At 44.5% G+C, this 17,277-nt stretch overlaps 1 protein-coding gene across 1 annotated transcript; it reads left to right on the top strand.

The window, feature by feature from the left end:
• The first annotated feature begins 12,346 nt into the window (after positions 1-12,346).
• On the top strand, positions 12,347-13,509 carry LOC109735307 (uncharacterized). Its single transcript, XM_020294513.3, has one exon. The coding sequence runs from the start codon at positions 12,396-12,398 to the stop codon at positions 13,281-13,283; it is 888 nt and encodes a 295-aa protein (XP_020150102.1). The 5' UTR covers positions 12,347-12,395; the 3' UTR covers positions 13,284-13,509.
• The last annotated feature ends 3,768 nt before the right edge of the window (positions 13,510-17,277 follow it).

Raw genomic sequence — 17,277 nt, 5'->3', positions numbered from 1 at the left:
TGAGGATGGTGATGATGATGGTGATGTTGATGAAGCCGATCACCGTGGCGATGATTCCCCTCCCGATGGCACTCCGGCGCCACCGGAAGAGAGGAGGAGAGGTTCTCCCCCTTGTGCTTCCTCCTCCATGGCCTCCACCCTCTTGTCCTTGGCCTTCATGGTGATGATGGCCCCTCCGTGATACTCCTCCAAGGCCACCGGTGATGATGGCCCCCTCCGGCAGGGTGCCGGAGAGGGCCTAGATTGACTTATCGTGGCTACAGAGGCTTGCGGCGGCGGAACTTACGATCTAGGTTTCTTTCTGGAAGTTTGGGTATATATAGAAGAGTTTTGCATTGATTTCACGTCAGGGAGGTCTCCGGGCTGTCCACGAGGCAGGGGGCGCGCCCCAGGGGGGTGGGCGCGCCCCCCACCCTCGTGGGCAGCCCGGGACTCTTGTGGCCTGCTTCTGATACTCCGTGGGCTTCTTCTGGTCCAAAAATGATCTTCGTCAAGTGGCACGTCAATTGGACTCCGTATGGTTTTCCTTTTCTGCGATACTCTAAAACAAGGAGAAAACAGAAACTGGCACTGGGCTCTAGGTTAATAGGTTAGTCCCAAAAATCATATAAAATATCATATAAATGCATATAAAACATCCTAGAAGGACAGTATAATAGCATGAATACTTCATAAATTATAGATACGTTGGAGACGTATCACTTTCTTGTATCACGGTTGGAGGTGGCAGCTGAGGGAGGTGCCGGTGTAGCAAAACGTGTGGAAGTAGAGGATGCACGCGGTGTCCATGATGAAGGTCGACCTGCAGTTTAGTTCACGCCAATGCCTGTCGATCCCGCACTTCACGTTCAGCTTTGCAAGCAAGATGGAATAAACGAGTGATATTATTATATTCCTTATACTCTAGAATGGTCTGAATCTCTTTATTTAATCCAGCCATAAAACATGCAAGCATAGCTTCATTATCCTCAACAATACCACATCTAATCATACCAGTTTGTAATTCCTGATAATATTCTTCTAGAGATTTTTTTCCTTGTCTCAAACGCTGCAATTTTTTGAAGCAATTCACGTTGATAATATGGTGGAACCCAGCGAGTACGCATAGCATTTTTCAAAGCAGCCCAAGTAGCTGGAATAGGATATAATCTACAATGTTCAGACCACCAAACACATGCAAAACTAGTGAAAGCACAAATAGCAGCAGGAACACGTCTCTCCTCAGGATATTGTAAACATGTAAAACGTTGTTCAGTTTCTAACTCCCAAGTAAGATATATATCAGGAACATATTTACCCTCAAATGGTGGAATATTGAATTTTAGTTTAGGAATATGGTCATGATCTCGTACCTCAGGTGGTGGTGCAGCCCTACCGTTGCGATGATATGCCCGAGGACAACCTGGTGGTGGTGGTGCTGGTGGTTGCACGTAGTTCTGATTTTGATCAACCTCATTCTCGTAATGGTCCTACACCTCTGCAATAGCAGCAGGAGCTACAGAAGCATCAACAGCGGCACCAGAATTTTGACCAGGCTCAAGGGGAACACGCAGTGCTCGTCCCACTTGATTTGGAAGGCGACGCTGTTGTTGTTGTTGTTGTTGCTGTTGCTGTTTTTGTTGTTGTTGTTATTGGCGGTGGTTGTGGAAAACGTGCGAGCAATTCATTAAACTTGCTATTGAGCTTTGTTTCGAACATCTTCTCCATGCCATCTATCTTCTCCATGGCCTCTACAAATCTGTTTAGCACATCTTGCACCTGTCCACTCATCATTTGCTGAAACTTATCATGAAGCTCCTTGTTCGTCAAGTTCTCCCAGTCAATCTCATCGGCTTGTGATCCTGCCATGGTTAGCAGCAATAGAAACACACAAGAATATGATTCTACAGACTACTAAAAAGTGGTAGTGGTGGGTGTCATAAATCCATCAAGCAAATCTCAAATTCTTACCAGTTCTTACCGAGCAGTAGGCGGTGATCGAAAACCACTGTAGTCAAAACTCTCAAAGCTTGGATACAGCGATTACCAGGGAGAGTCAAACGCACGACGTAGATTTATGTGGAGCTAGGAAGGCTTATAATATGGTAGCAAAAAAAAAGGTCAGCAATAATCAATTCAGAGATGCAAAGTTGAATAAACGCTCAACGACGGTACTGTGCTGGTCCTAGGCTAGACCATACTAGAGACGCGAGCCTAGAACTCGAACAAAATCACGGTGCGACACGTAAACAAGGGAAAAGCACACTCTGATTTTTTGCTCTTTTTTTGCGCTACTCTTTTCTTTTGCGAAAAAGTCACTATAATGGCGAGTGTCTCAAAACTCTTCCCAAGTCAAAATGACAGGTTGGGCACGAAATTTTTTTGACTATTTTTTTTCTAAAATCAGGGCAACGACGACGAAAAAGTGCGACAAAAAATCACTATGATGGCACATGGCTCAAAAGACTCAGAAAAGCCTAAAAACAGGATTGGGAAAAAATATTTTCGGTCGTCAAAATTTTGGCCTAAAAACTGTCCGGGGGTCTCTAGACTCTTTTTTTTTCAAAACTACTCGGGCAAGGAAACACGAATCGGAAACTAGATGGATCTCGAAAATAAACCTAATATGAAAGGAACTCGGATTGGGGGTGGATATATGGTGGTAGGATATGGCAGCGGTGGTGGTATATGGATACAGATCGGTGGTGGTATATGGATACGGATTGGTGGTGGTATATGGATATAAATTCAGAGCGGTGGCGGATAAGCGGTGGTGGTAGATGGCAGGGGCGATGATGATGGTGCGGTGACGGCATGACAACTTATGACCAGAACTCGAAACTCTAAAAGACTAGACGCTAAGACCAGCAACTTGACACGCCGATGCAATCGCAAATTCATTAAAGCAAAATACGAAAAAGACTATGCAAAGGCTCAGACTGGTTCGGACAAGATGAACTAACCCTATTTTTTTTGGCTTTTTCGTGTACTATAGGTATGAAGAACAGACTCGATCTGAACTACGAAAAACTGTAAAATCTCACCGAGCAACCTGAAAATTTGATACCACTTGATAAAGGCGAAGGTGTCCTGATGTTTTGATGAGATGGCGGCTATCGTTTTCTGTGGGAGTAGACCTTGACGATCCGACTATGAACATGCGAGACGTCGCGCCTTAGCAATCGCTAAACCAACTTCCGAGGGGTTATTGACCACGTCGGAGCACGATCAACCTGACCACGAGGGTCTGTTTCCTACGAGCAAACGAAGAACAAGCAAGAAACTAAGATTGCAATCTGGATATTGCGAATATAAGAGGAAAGCTTATTAATGAAGGTGGGGTTCTGTGACGTCTTTGTCTGGTCGTTGAACACAAACGAAGTACGCGAAGTTGCAGCTATGGCGAACTTTTAATCTAAATAAAACCCAAAGTCTAAACGGTGCCCTAAGGGCTGTATATATGGAGGAAGAGGGGGGAATTTCGTGACCCTTAGAAGAGGGGTCCAAAACCAACCCTATCTATTGTTTCCCCACACATACGGACTCTAAAAAGAGCCTATACTTAAGTATTTCGAAATTACATGGGCCTGGCCCGATAATAAGGTGACGCGGCACCTATAATAGCCTCTGGACGGAATTTATGAAGTGGCATATTGTATATTTCGTCTAAGGCTTCATGCACTCATTACGACGGCTTCAAAGTCCTGAAATCATCACTTGTAACTCCGTTCTTGTTTCCCTTGCGCATGCCATCATCTCCATGCTTGGTCTTGCTCCAGTGTTCATCTCTTTTATCCATGACATGCCCTTCATTTGTAAGCAAAACAAATGTATCCAATTTAGGCAGCATCATATTCTCATGAACATTAGAACCATCTATCTATTATATTATTAAAACGATAGAAAACGTGCGGCTCACATGTAATAATAGAAAAATAGTTAAAAACAGCGGCTATGATTTACATCATAAAAGTACATGTATGTCTCCATATGCCATACGTTTACAGCTAGCCTAAAACGGATGAGTCAGACTGAAAAAAAAACAATGCTAGGCGAATCCATCAGACTAGCAAAACATTTTTTCTGAAACGAGGCAAACGACTTGCCATTTTCATTGATTTGATTAAGAAGAAGAGAATTACCCGATTAATTAATGGAAAATCGGGCTAAAACCAATACAACACAACCCACATGACATGGGCACCACCGGCCAACCTGGCCACCGACATGGAACAGAATCCACGACGGCACATGCCAACAGATGGCCACACTCGCAAGCAACCGACAGCTTCGACTTCGACGACGAGAAACAGAAGGGAAATATGCAGGACTTGCGCCGACCGTGCCCTCCGCAAACGACCGCCGAGTGTCTGTCATCGTCACCACATGGACTCGCTCCATCGCAACTCCGACTTCAAAGCAACCAAGCAACCACGGAAGAGCACCTCGGACACGCCGGGAAGAACCGACTACCGAAGACCACGCCGCGACCCAAGCTCCTCTCGACGCCATCATCGTTGCCAAACAGAAACCAGCGCCCCGCCTCAGCAAACCATGCGGCGAAGATGCCGCCATCGACGGCGAAGATGCCATCATCCACCAGTCTCTCAGTCGTAGCCGGCTCCGAGACGATGCCCCCAAGGAGGAGAAAGACGCTAATGACGCCTCCATTGCCCGATCCAGCGGATCTGAGATCTCCCTCCGGAGCCAAAGCCATGGGTTGAAGGAGGAGCACCTCCACGACGACGCTTCCAAGAAAGATCGCGGCACCCGCAGGCGCCGCCGTTGTCGGCTCCGGTGAAGACCGGAGCAAGGATTTCTCCCGGAGATGTGCCGACCACCTGCCACCACCGACCGCCGCCCACTAACCACCACCTCTGCCGAGACCGACCTCACTCTGGCCACGGGATCCCACGATCCACCGCGGCCAGACACGCACCACCCCCTGGCCGAAGCCGCCACCACCGAACCCGGTGCCGCCTCCCCGGCAACACCGTCAGCCACCATCTTGGACTAGTGCCATCCACGAGTCCCCACAGCCGGAAACTCAGTCAGGAGACGAGCTGCAGCGACGACGCCCTCAACAGGGTCACGACGGCCGTGGACGCCGCCATCGTCACCCCGAACACAGTCAGGCATGGTTTTCACCAGCAGCCGCACCCCACGGCCGAAGACCGGCTGGACCAGCCGGCATACCACCGCCACTGCTTCGCCCGCGTGAACACCGCAGCCGTCGTCACCCACCACCGTCCCAGGGCCACCGCCCCGAGATCCAGCCTCCAGGCAAGCTGTAAACGTATGCACCAGGCAAGCTGTGTACAGTCCGGATCCAATACACACACAAAAATAAAGAAAGTCAGGCAAGCTGGAGAGTCCGGCCACAAGACATATCACATCGTAAGTGCTCTTTTTTTATTCAAGCATGCTAATTATTAACGATGATATCATGCTGACATTAGAAAAGGTAACAAGCATCAGCTTTTTTTTTGCTCATTAGCCACATGCTTAGGGTCTAATTGACACATAATTAAATGATTACAAGCATGTAGTGGAAGGAGAGATAAAAAAGAAAATATGACAGTGCAATTGAAACTAATAGTAGATGGAGAAATTTGAAAGATTACCCTGCAAAAAAAAAGAAATTTAAAATATTAATAAACATTATAAAAGCACAAACATAGGCGATTTTTTCTTTTGCGGCAGCACACATAGATGTTCAATATACAATAATTAAAATCTACACAGCGTCAAAATTTAGTGAAGAAAAATTGCAAGAACAGTTGCATCGTGTATTATCTCTGGAGGTCTGTTTGCGCATAATTTGATATTGCTTCATTTGATTAGGAACATACATTAGGGAGACCACTAAGAAAAATATGGCTGGGTAATCGGAGATACGTAAATTATAAATTACAGTGTGAAAAAAGGTATAGATAGGTGTTCAATATAAAATAATATAAACTATGTAGCTTCAAATATAAACTATGTAGTGTAAGACGACACGGCCCAACTGTGAGTAGGAAGACATTTTTTTTTTTTGCATAAGGCATATATGCCCAATAATTTTACATGAGGTATATACGGATTTCGGCATGGTGAGTCGGTAATAAGGAGATAATGAAACAAGAAAAAACTGTAAACCGAATGGAATAAACTAGGCCTTTAATGGAACCTGGCGAAACATCCCATGCATTTAAGTGACGCTGCTAGAGAAGCACATGCGAAGATGGTCCATACAATCATGAACTTTAAAAGGCCACCAATTTGTTGATTTAAGTTAAACAAACGTGCTCTCAGTTGATCATGGTTAGCTGTAATTATTCATTCTTATAATACATAGTGCATAAATCTTTATGTTGTGGATAAAGACAGGTCTGTCGTGATGGTCCAAAAGCATCACAGACACATTTTTGGTTAAAAAATGGTTTTAACAAGCAATCCGTCACAGGAAAAATAGGTAATAAAAATGGTTAATAAAAAATCCGTCATTGCTACTTTGATAGAAAAATTAAATCGGAACATTTGGCTGCTAGGGGAGATAATAAAAAAATAGGTAGCAAGTTATGATGACCGGAAAAAAATAGTTGAGGAGACATCAAAGCATGTGGATCATGTATGATATAGTACTAAGAGAAAAACATAATCGCAATGTGGCAAGACAGAAATTTTAACAATTTTAATGACATTCACCAATAATTATGGTGAGTTAGACTGAACAACATACATAACTATAGTAAGATGAGAAGACATCGAAGCACGTGGATCATGTCGGATATAGTATTAATAGGAAAACATAATTGCAATGTCGCAAGTGATGAGGCAGGGAATTGAATGGACAATAAAGTTCATATAAAGCCATGAATACTACATATTTCTATGTACAATAAAAAATGTGACAAAGTATCGAGGAATGAGGCCAAAGAGTATTTGGTCTTACAAAGAGACACGTCCAGATGTTTGACACCAACTTAGTACAAAATTCGAAAATACATAGGAATAGATAGAAAATCTAGCCGCGCAAATGCGCGGGTCACCCCGCTAGTAGCTATGCGTTTAATCTCTCTCTCTCTCTCTCTCTCTCTCTCTCTCTCTCTCTCTCTCTCTCTCTCTCTCTCTCTCTCTCTCTCGTGTTCTTGATTTCGCACGATATTGATGTACCACGAGCTTTGTTAATATTGTTGTGATGAATTGAGTCTTGCTCTTTGAGGTTTCATTATGTTGGATTGAATATTGGATTTGAGATCACTTGATGTATGTCTTGCATGTGGATATCCGTGGTGATAATGGGGCATTATATTGAGTCACTTGATATATGTTTTGGTAATCACACATTGGGGTGATCTAGGCACATAGGTTGATACACGTTTTCGTCCTACATTCTCGGATAGAAACTTTGGAGTGATTCTTTGACGCACATTGTAAGATTGTTATATGATTCAATTATGTTAGCACTGTCGAGAGATTGCACTAGTGAAAGTATGAACCCTAGGCCTTGTTTATAAGCATTGAAATACCGTCTGTGCTCACTTTTGTTACTTGCTACCTTGCTGCTTTTGTTATTTTAGATTACAAAAACCTATATCTACTATCCATAATACACTTGTATCACCATCTCTTCGGTGAAATAGTGCACCTATATAATTTACCATTGTATTGAGTGTGTTGGGGACACAAGAGATTTCTTGTATTTGATTGCAGGGTTGTTTGAGAGAGACCATCTTCACCCTACGCCTTCTACGAATTGATAAACCTTAGGTCATCCACTTGAGCGAAATTTGTTGCCGTCCTACAAAACTTTACATCATTGCTTAAGGCGTTACTCCTTTTTTTTATGAACTTAATACCATAGATGCATGCTGGACAGCGGTCGATTGGTGGAGTAATAGTAGTAGATGCAGGCAGGAGTCGGTCCACTAGTCTTGGACGTGATGACTATATACATGATCATTGTCGTGAATACGTCATAACTATGCGCTTTTCTATCAATTTCCCAACAGTAATTTCTTTACCCACCGTATCTTATGTGTTCGGGAGAGAAGTCTCTAGTGGAAACTATGGCCCTCAGATCTACCTTTATCATAATATAAAAACTAAAATTCATTTGCTGCAATTTATTTACTTTTATTTTATTTTGCAATTTTTCTATCTACCATTATCAGATTTAATCCTTGCAAGTAACGGGTCAAGGGGATTGACTACCCTCTCGCTCGCATTGGGTGCAAGTATTTTCTTTTGTGTGTGCAGGTGCTATTCACGAGGCTATGCGTGATTCTCCTACTAGTTTGATAAACCTTGGTTCTCACTGAGGGAAATACTTATCTCTACTGTACTGCATCTTGTCTCCTCTTCGAGGAAAATCCCAACGCAACTCACAAGTAGCAGCTCTTTGTTCATAAAATTCCCAACTTGAAAGGATTTCCTCACAAGTGGAATGATTGGATTATACAAACCATGAGAAGTGGATGTGTGAGTATAAACGTTAATGATTCTATAGGACCTTATTTTCAAACCTTTAAGGGCCATAGGTAGGGAGATTCTTTATATCCTCCCATGTATTATGTTGCCGCCGATGCTCTTGCAGTTTTTATGAATAATGCAAGAGAACAAGACTTTGTTAAAGGGGTGCTTACTAAATTTAGGGAAGGATGGGTGAATATGCTGCAATATGCAGATGACACAATTTTCCTCCCTCGTGATGATATTTATAGTGCTAAGAATTTGAAGGTCATCTTATGTGCTTTTCAGAATATGCCTGGCTTGAAAATAAACTTTCTAAAAAGTGTTATTTTCCTTTTTGAAGAGGCTGGGGTTAAGGAACAAGTCTATAGAAAAAAAAATTACTTGTCATGTTGGGAGGATGCCCAATGAAATATTTAGGCATTCCCTTGAACAAAGTGAGGATTAGGATTAAAGATTGGAAACCCTATGAGGATAGAATTGAAAAGATATGTGCCTATTGGCGAGGTAGGATGATGAATATTTTTGGGAGGTTGACACTTGTACAATCCTCTTTGACAAATATACCCATGTTTATGATGTCCTTTTATTCTATACACGCGCGCGCGGGGGGGGGGGGGGGGGGGGTTAAAAATGATTTCTTTAGAGCCAGAATTACCTGGCAGGGGGATAAAAATAAAAGGAAGTATCATTTGGTTAGATGGTCTGAGGTGTGTCAACCAAAGATACACGGGGGTTTAGGAATTATTAACTTGGAATTGATGAATAAATCCCTTCTAGCTAAATGGATTTGGAAATTGTAAATGGAGGAATGTCTTTGATAGGAAATTCTAAGAAATAAGTAGGTTAAAAATGAGTGCTTACCTGGAGTTAGACAGAAGGTTGGTGACTCCCAGTTTTGGGTTGTCCTCCTTTCTCTTAAGGATCCCTTCTTCAATTATGTGAACAAAATAGTAGGAAATGGGGAGAATATTATATTTTGGGAGGATTGGTGGGTTGATGATAAACCTTTGAAACAATCTTACCCTAGATTGTATGATATCTGCTTTGCTAAGAGTATTAAATTGGTTGATGTGATGACAAAGGCTGGGAACAATTTAAGTTCAAGAGAACTTTGTGTGTGTGTGTGGGGGGGGGGGGGGGGGGGTACACTAACACAGTGGAATGAGATCAAAGAATGTTGTGCTAATATTAAATTGAAAGATGAAAAAGATACTCTAATTTTGTCCCTTACCGCTGATGGGAGATATTCTATCAAATCATTATATAACCAATTGGTAATTAGTGGGTTGAATTTTCTTTTCAAATCTGTTTGGAAAGTTAGAAATCCTCCAAAGACCAAGGTTTTCTCGTGGCTTGCTGTTTGAAATAGTGTGCTTACAAAAGATAATTTGCATAAAAGGGGTTGGAATGGTGATTCTAAATATGTTTTTTGTGGAGCTGATGAAACTATTGATCATCTGTGCTTACACTGCTTTGTAGCCAAATTTTTATGGAGTGTTTTGCAATGTTATTTTAGTTTAAGCTGTGCTCCTATGGATGTTAAGAGCCTTTTCGGTACCTGGCTCTCTCCTTTTGAAAAGAATAGAAAGAAGGAGCTCTGTGTGGGTTTCTGCATTACAGTGGTCTATTTGGACTTGTAGGAATGGCATTTGCTTTGATCTTAAAAGGACTGGTGATCCTTTTGGGATTCTATATAAAACGTGTCACCTTATTGATGATTGATCTATTTTACAGATAAGTCCGGGAGGTAAAAGGGAACTGAGGGGTGTGTGTGTGTGGGTGGGTGGGGGGGGGGGGGGGGTAAAACTTCTAGAGCGGTGATTAAACATAGATTAACTGAGGGCTGAAGACTACATCCTTCTTGAAGCCGGTGTCTTTCTCGCTACGGTTGCCTTATCTAGAGTAGTTTTGTTGTTACTCCAGTATCTGATATATGCACTTTGTCCTTTGGTATAGGCTCCTGCTTTAAATTTATATTCGCACTGTGGCACTACTTTATTTTTACCTTTATGATGTTGGTAGATGCTGGTTCTAGAATCTAGTCACGGCATGGCCAATGCATAGCCCCAGGGTGATGCCCCATAGGATCGGATGTCAGGAAAAGTAGGTTCGGATGGAGCAGCGGGGTCCTCTGTAGGAGGCGGGTGCTTGGGGAAAAAAAGTATGGTCCGGTGCATAAAACTGAAATGGTTGAAGTGAAGAGTAGAGATGCATGTGTAGTGAGAATCTTTATTTTTTATTCTTTGATGAGGCTCACTAGTGGTAGCTTGCATTGAGAAGAAAAAATCAGTGTAAATGCCTCAATCTACTTTTTGTCATGGGGCATCTATATCCATATGCCACAGTTGTACATGCCCTTAGTGTTGGGGGTTTGCTCCTTTCACTGAGCTGGCTGCGTTGATGATTTGGTTTGAGTTGTGTAAATGATTACTGTGATTTTCTTAATTTTCTTAATGAAGTTCGGAGGCAAACCCCTTTCGCTTAACTTTTTTATTGCGGAATGTTTCTAGTATATCGTATGTGAATTTGTCATGTTAGATCTTATGACGATTCTAATCTAGATTAAGCTTAACCTGAAACTGCCTAATTTTCTAACAGAGGTAAGGGGCTGTTGAATGATTCATGCTTGTTAACAAAGCTAGAGTACTTGAGATGAATCTGAGCCTCTAGTTCTCCAAATAAGATGTGGGGTAACATTGGTGCCAATCGCCGAGAGAGAAAGAAGCCATAGAGCACGGCAATAAGGCCACACGTTTCATCGATGGTAGTGTGTAGAGCTGCAACGATGGAGGGGCAATGGATTAACCACATCTCCCGCGATGGAAACATGCTAATCTAGCTATATCCATCACAAAACATTAAAGATCGGATCCCGTCAGTTAAGATGGCCCTCAAAAAAAAAGATGGCCTGCTAGTTAAGATGGCAGCTGGAGATTCGACTACGAAGTCAAGCCTGGGGTAGGTCAACTCTCGGTGTTTGCGTCGCCATAACGATCCCAAAGATAGCATACTCCAAGTGTGTTCCTGTCTGTATATTACAGTACGTGGTCTAATTTCTGAACTTCGAGGACGCGTTAAACCCTAGGTCGCTGCTAGCTGTTACTACTAGCTTTAAACCCTAGGAGTAGTATGCAATTAATCTAGGTCAACACTCTCCTTCGCGGTCTACCATAAGATTACTCACCTAGTGGCTATAGCTAGTGGGTAGCTGGAGCCTCTCTCAAACTGCATCACCGACGACGGACCACGACGAAGAACGACGTTAGCCGGCCGGTCAGAGCTCGGCTCCATCTTCTGCATACCAAGCTCATGTGGTTCTCGGTGTACTGTAAGGGGAGTCACTACTTAAGCAAAAACATACATCATTTTCTGTTCGTAATTAACAGTAAACACATGCCTTACGTACGGTAAGTGTACTTACGGTACGTATCTTGTTTTTCTCTCTATATATCCGCGGTGTTCATGATTCATAATGGTCAAGTGGCATTCATTAAGTGCAATGTCAAAGGATTCCCTGTGATCCATGGCTTCCAGTTCATGCGTGCGTATCGAGTAAAGGCAAGTCGCGTTCTTTCATGTGGTGGAGAGAAAACAATTACAGTAGTTAATCTGTCTGTCAGGAGATGGAATCTCAATCAAGTGTCAGTACATCTTCTGACCCTTCTAAAGCTGACCAGTTCTCATCAATTAATTACCGATTAAAGAAAGATATGAAGAGATTTGCCTGATCGATGCATGCAGTGGGTGTGCAGTCACGATGCATGCTACCATGATCAGTGAACTTGTCATGGGATCACTCAGTCAGTTCACAACCCAATGCTCGCGCGCCTTCTGCGTGTAAGATCCAACACTCATCATCCATCACCCATGCACCGGTTCCACTACTATATAAACCCACGCAGCCCTCTCTTCTTTCAACACCCAACTCATCTCACACTAAACCGAGTTCACTCACAATGGCTACTAGCACTAAGCTTGTAGCTCTTGGCTTTGTTGTCCTCGTGAGCATTGGGTTCACCAATGCTTCGAGGATGCTGGCTAGCTCCTCCAGTGCTGGAGGCGGAGGCGGGGGAGGAGGAGGCGGTGGCAGCTCGTCGGGTGGGGGTGGGAGTGGATGGGGCCATGGGGCCGGAGGAGGTGGTGGCTTGGGATATGGCGAGAATGGTGGAGATGCCAGTAACAAGTATAACTTCGCCAAGGGAGCTGGTGGAGGAGGGGGAAACGGTGCTGGCGGTGGTTCTGAAGGCGGATCCGGTTCCGGTTCCGGCTCTGGCGGTGGCAACGGTGTTGGTTCGAGTGGCTCGGCGTCAGCCCCTAGTGGCAGTGGGTATGCCAACGCTGATGGTCAGGGTGGGGGCGGTGGTGCAGGTGGTGGCGCAGATGGGTCAAGCGGATCTGGAGCCGGAAGTGGTGCTGGCAAAGGAGAAGCTGAGAGTGGCATAGCAACCGCCCCGGCTGTAGCTCCTTCTGCTGGTGGTGTTAGCTATTCTGATGCTGGCGGTGCCGGCACTGGCGGTGGTGGCGGTGATGGTGGAAATGGAGGTGGTAATGGTGCTGGAGGTGGACAGGCCGCCAGCGATGACACTACCGGAGGCAATGCTAGTGGAAGCGGTAGCGGCAATGGTGGTGGCCAAGGTGGAGGCGTAGCTCAAGGTCCAAGCATGGGAGTTGGTTCTGGCTCTGGCATTGGGGGCGGACAGACTGGTAGCACTGGTTCCTATGGGCAAGGCTATGCCACCGGAACCGGTGCTGGAACGGGTGGCGGCGGTGGCGGCAGCAACAATGGTGGTTTCGGCAACGGTGGAGGTAGCGGGTCCGGATCTGGCAGTGCCGGATACCCCTAAATTTCTTTTTCGAACAAGTTAGAATCGGAGCCCATCACACATTTCTAGTCTCTTCAATTTACTATTCCAAGTCATTTGTGTTTCTTTTCATTCATAGGGTTTTCACTAGGCGTCTCCTAATAAAGGGCTCCATGATTCTAGGGAAGTACTAAGTAGTTAGTGGAGCAATCTACTAACATGTAATCGCTACCTACGAATATGTTATGTTATGTTATGATTTCTGATATGTTTCGTTGTTAGTGTGACTGCTTGGTTACTCCATCCGAGCCAATATGCCTAGCTAAGGTTGATCTAAAAAGAAAGCTAATGGTCAATTGTTCTGGTTGCCTCTAACTTCCTTCTCTGTTGGGGATGGTGGCTGATTTGGCTAGCATGGATTACGTTGTGGTTTTTATGAGAAACGTAAGTAGAAGAAGAAAAGGACAAATTGCGCAAATACAGACCCAAGGCACAAAGCATTAGTAACCCGTAGGCTCCACGACCTTGCAAAGATCTGTATCTGGTTATTTTGATATACGGCCTTGATCCAGGTTGTTTATGGACGACTCATGAGGTCGTACTCTTATGTTTCTCTCTCAATTTTATTCAATGCTATGTCAAGGCAGCAAAAAATCTACTCACTCCATCCCACAATATGTTAGTTTGCAAAAGCAGCTTATTGGGTTGAAGGGACTAGTTTTTTTTTGAGTAGACAGAGGGAGTAGTTGACATTGCAATATTGTATGTGGCTACACTATAATGCACCACCGTGGAAGATGTACGTCCTACGTCACATCTATTCCCTCTATTCCATATTTTTTGTCGTGGTTTTAGTTTGAATTATGAAACGGAGCGAGTATTGAACAAGGTCAGGTTTACAAAAACGGCTGGGTCGAAGTTGACCAAATGAAGTCATTACTACACTATGATGTGTCATAGCATGTTGTGTAACAAAATTGTCATAGCATGAGCTTTTGCCAGAAATATTTATGGAAAAAAATAAATCAAAAAGGCCGTGGTTCTACAAAAGTCCCCTTTTTATTTTATGGCAGGCCGTCCAAATATGTGGATGCTTATAGTGCATCGTACTCCCACCTCTCCAGTTTCTTAGACCCATATAATAATTGGATTTTTTTCTTTCCTGTTTGAAAAGCCTGATTGTTCTGAAAATAGTATGCAAATCTAGCTTCCATACAGTAATTCTGTCTAATTTTGGTTCACAGTGTGTATTCAAGTAAGTACATGAGGGACATGCATGTAGCATGAATATGTTGTAGGGTTCAAAGTCGTCTTTACCGCCCACATTTCCAGTTTCATATACTTGCGGGTATGTGTATATATTTTTTGGACAAAGGGTGGATTTTATGCGTTCAAAATGAAGCATCAAGAGAATGCGTAACAAAATAAGCACACATCCGGTCTCTGCATAGTTAGAATGCACACAGCTAACACCAACTCACACACGCTAGAAAATACGCCACCAATTAGCAAAGTCATATAAGACCAAAGCTATGCGTAGGCGGGGAAAAACAAACAAAACCAAGGCGATCCAATCGACAAATTACAATAATGACCATATCTATACCAACCATGTCATGTCACCACATGGATGACGAGGTTCTTCAACATCAATGCCTTCAATAAGGGAGCTACCCCGATCCAACCACCGAGGCCGGTATCTAAGTTTTCACCCTAAAGAATCAATCCGAGCATAATCGAGCAATGCCTTCAACAAGGTAACAATGTAAAAAAAACATCGCCACCGCCGAGATATAACCAACTCAGGTCTGACCTAGGCTTTCACCCCGGAGCTCGAGACCGAGTGCTTGAGCAGCACCACCATCGAAGCCACTCATGTGTTGTCGACATCACTTTTTCACGGTCCCAACAACTACAAGCGATGCTCTCGCCGCCACAACATAGTCATTAGTCTTTGTCAAGCCGTTGTCCATAATTTGTATCTCACCGTCGAAGTCAACCAAAAGATCAAGAGAGATGAACCCTCCAAAAACCTTCTAATGACCGCTGCTGTCATGGAGCCGTGGGGAGTCGTTGCAGCACAGTCTGCAGTCATCACCACCCGGCCGATCAGATCTAGATCAGAACGACCAAACCGGTGGACCGTAGCACTGCCGGCTGGCCAGCGCATGTGCGGAATGGCACCTCATTGCCGCCGTCCACATCCAGCACAGAGCCCACCGCATGATGGCCCCCGGTGGCGAAATCGGCCATATCTGGTCGGAGACTGGCCCACACGCGGAACCACGATGGCAATCAGGGACGCGCCAGTAGCCATGGTGGCGAGCGCCCCACACACCTCGCAGCAGGTTTAGGTGCTACCACTTTGGTTCTTCCCACAAACTGTTTTACACGACACAAAACAGAAGGCAACGCGCGTGAATCCAGACGTGGGGAGATGTTCTTGATGCGACGGGGTCGCGGTGTCCTTAGGGATTGTGGACGGGCGTGTGGAGCAAAGCAGTTGGCTTCAGAAGACACTAGGGCCGGCATGGCGGCAACCTGCAGGGAGTTGGAAGCCCAGGGTTTTGGCGCACGAGCAGCTCCGGGCTGCTGAGGCCCATCACCGACCGAATCAGAAGCCTCAACCCGCACCATTGGCCCATCTGTGATCCGGGTGTCGTCCTAGAACTCCTCCAACTAGCTGCAAACCAAAGGTCACATGCGGCCGTGAGATCCGCCACCGCCGCGGCCGAGGCCGCCCGTGGCAGCGGCAAGCAGGGACAGGGAGAGGGAATCGAACTGAGTGACGGCGGTGGCTGAATCCTCCCGAGTCGCCCTAGGTCGGACGACACGGGAGTCTTGGACATGTGTATCGGCTGTAGGAAGGTTAGTCATCCAACCCTTACAAGGCCATCATTACAAACTACTCCCTCCGTTCCATAATATAAAACTTTTTTGACACTAGTATAGTGTCAATATGGGAAGGAGGAAGTAGAAAATAACACACACGTCGGTTTGGTACATCGACATTACAAATCCTAGGAGTGGTATGCAATTAATGTAGGTCAACACTCTCCTTCGCCGTCTACCATTGGCTATAGCTAGGGGCTAGCTGGAGCCTTTCTCAAACTGCATCACCGACGACCGACGATGAAGAACGACGTCAGACGGCCAGTCAGAGCTCGGTTCCATCTTCCGCATACCAAGCTCATGTGGGTCTAGGAGTACTAGTGTTAATGTAATGCGTGCATCTTACGGTTAAGGAAGTCACTAGTTAAGCAAAAACATACATCATTTTCTGTTGGTAATTAACAGTAAACACATGCCTTACGCAAGGTAAGTGTACTTACTGTACGTATCTTGTTTTTCTCTATATATATCCGCGGTGTTCATGGTTGATAATGTCAAGTGGCATTCATGAAGTGCAATGTCAAAGGATTTCCTGTGATCCACGGCTTCCAGTTCATGCGTGCGTATCGAGTAAAGGCAGGTCACGTTCTTTCATGTGGTGGAAAGAAAAAAATTACAGTAGTTTTTTTTTATAACACGTGGTGTGATCCACGGCTTCCAGTTCATGCATGCGTATCGAGTAAAGGCAGGTCACGCAGCACTCATACATACATTCATACACTCACACTCATGTGAGTACCTTCGAGAAACTGAGTCGTCATATCATTTTGAGATTGACGAAATCAGCAGAGGCGCCTCTTAGTCGACGGAAACGTCTCCTTTCACTGAGCACGCATCACCGGAATTCCTGAAGCAAATCCGAAATAATGCAAGCAGCAGGACTTGAACCCTGGTGGATTGGGGTATCACTGTCTAACCATTCATTCACAGTTTGGTTCACAATTACTGTAGTTAATCTGTCTGTCATGAGATGAAATCTCAATCAAGCGTCAGTATACGTATCTTCTGACCCTACTACAGCTGACCAGTTCTCATCAATTAATTAGCGATTAAAGAAAGATATGAACAGATTTGCATGATCGATGAAAGCAGTGGCAGTGCAGTCAACGATGCATGCTACCGTGATTAGGCTGGCCATAGTGGG

This window comes from Aegilops tauschii, chromosome 2 (genome assembly GCF_002575655.3).
Source record: "Aegilops tauschii subsp. strangulata cultivar AL8/78 chromosome 2, Aet v6.0, whole genome shotgun sequence".
In the NCBI taxonomy this organism is placed as follows: Eukaryota; Viridiplantae; Streptophyta; class Magnoliopsida; order Poales; family Poaceae; genus Aegilops; species Aegilops tauschii.
The sequence above is the reverse complement of the archived record's forward strand: the minus strand, read 5'-3'. Positions and strand labels throughout refer to the sequence as shown.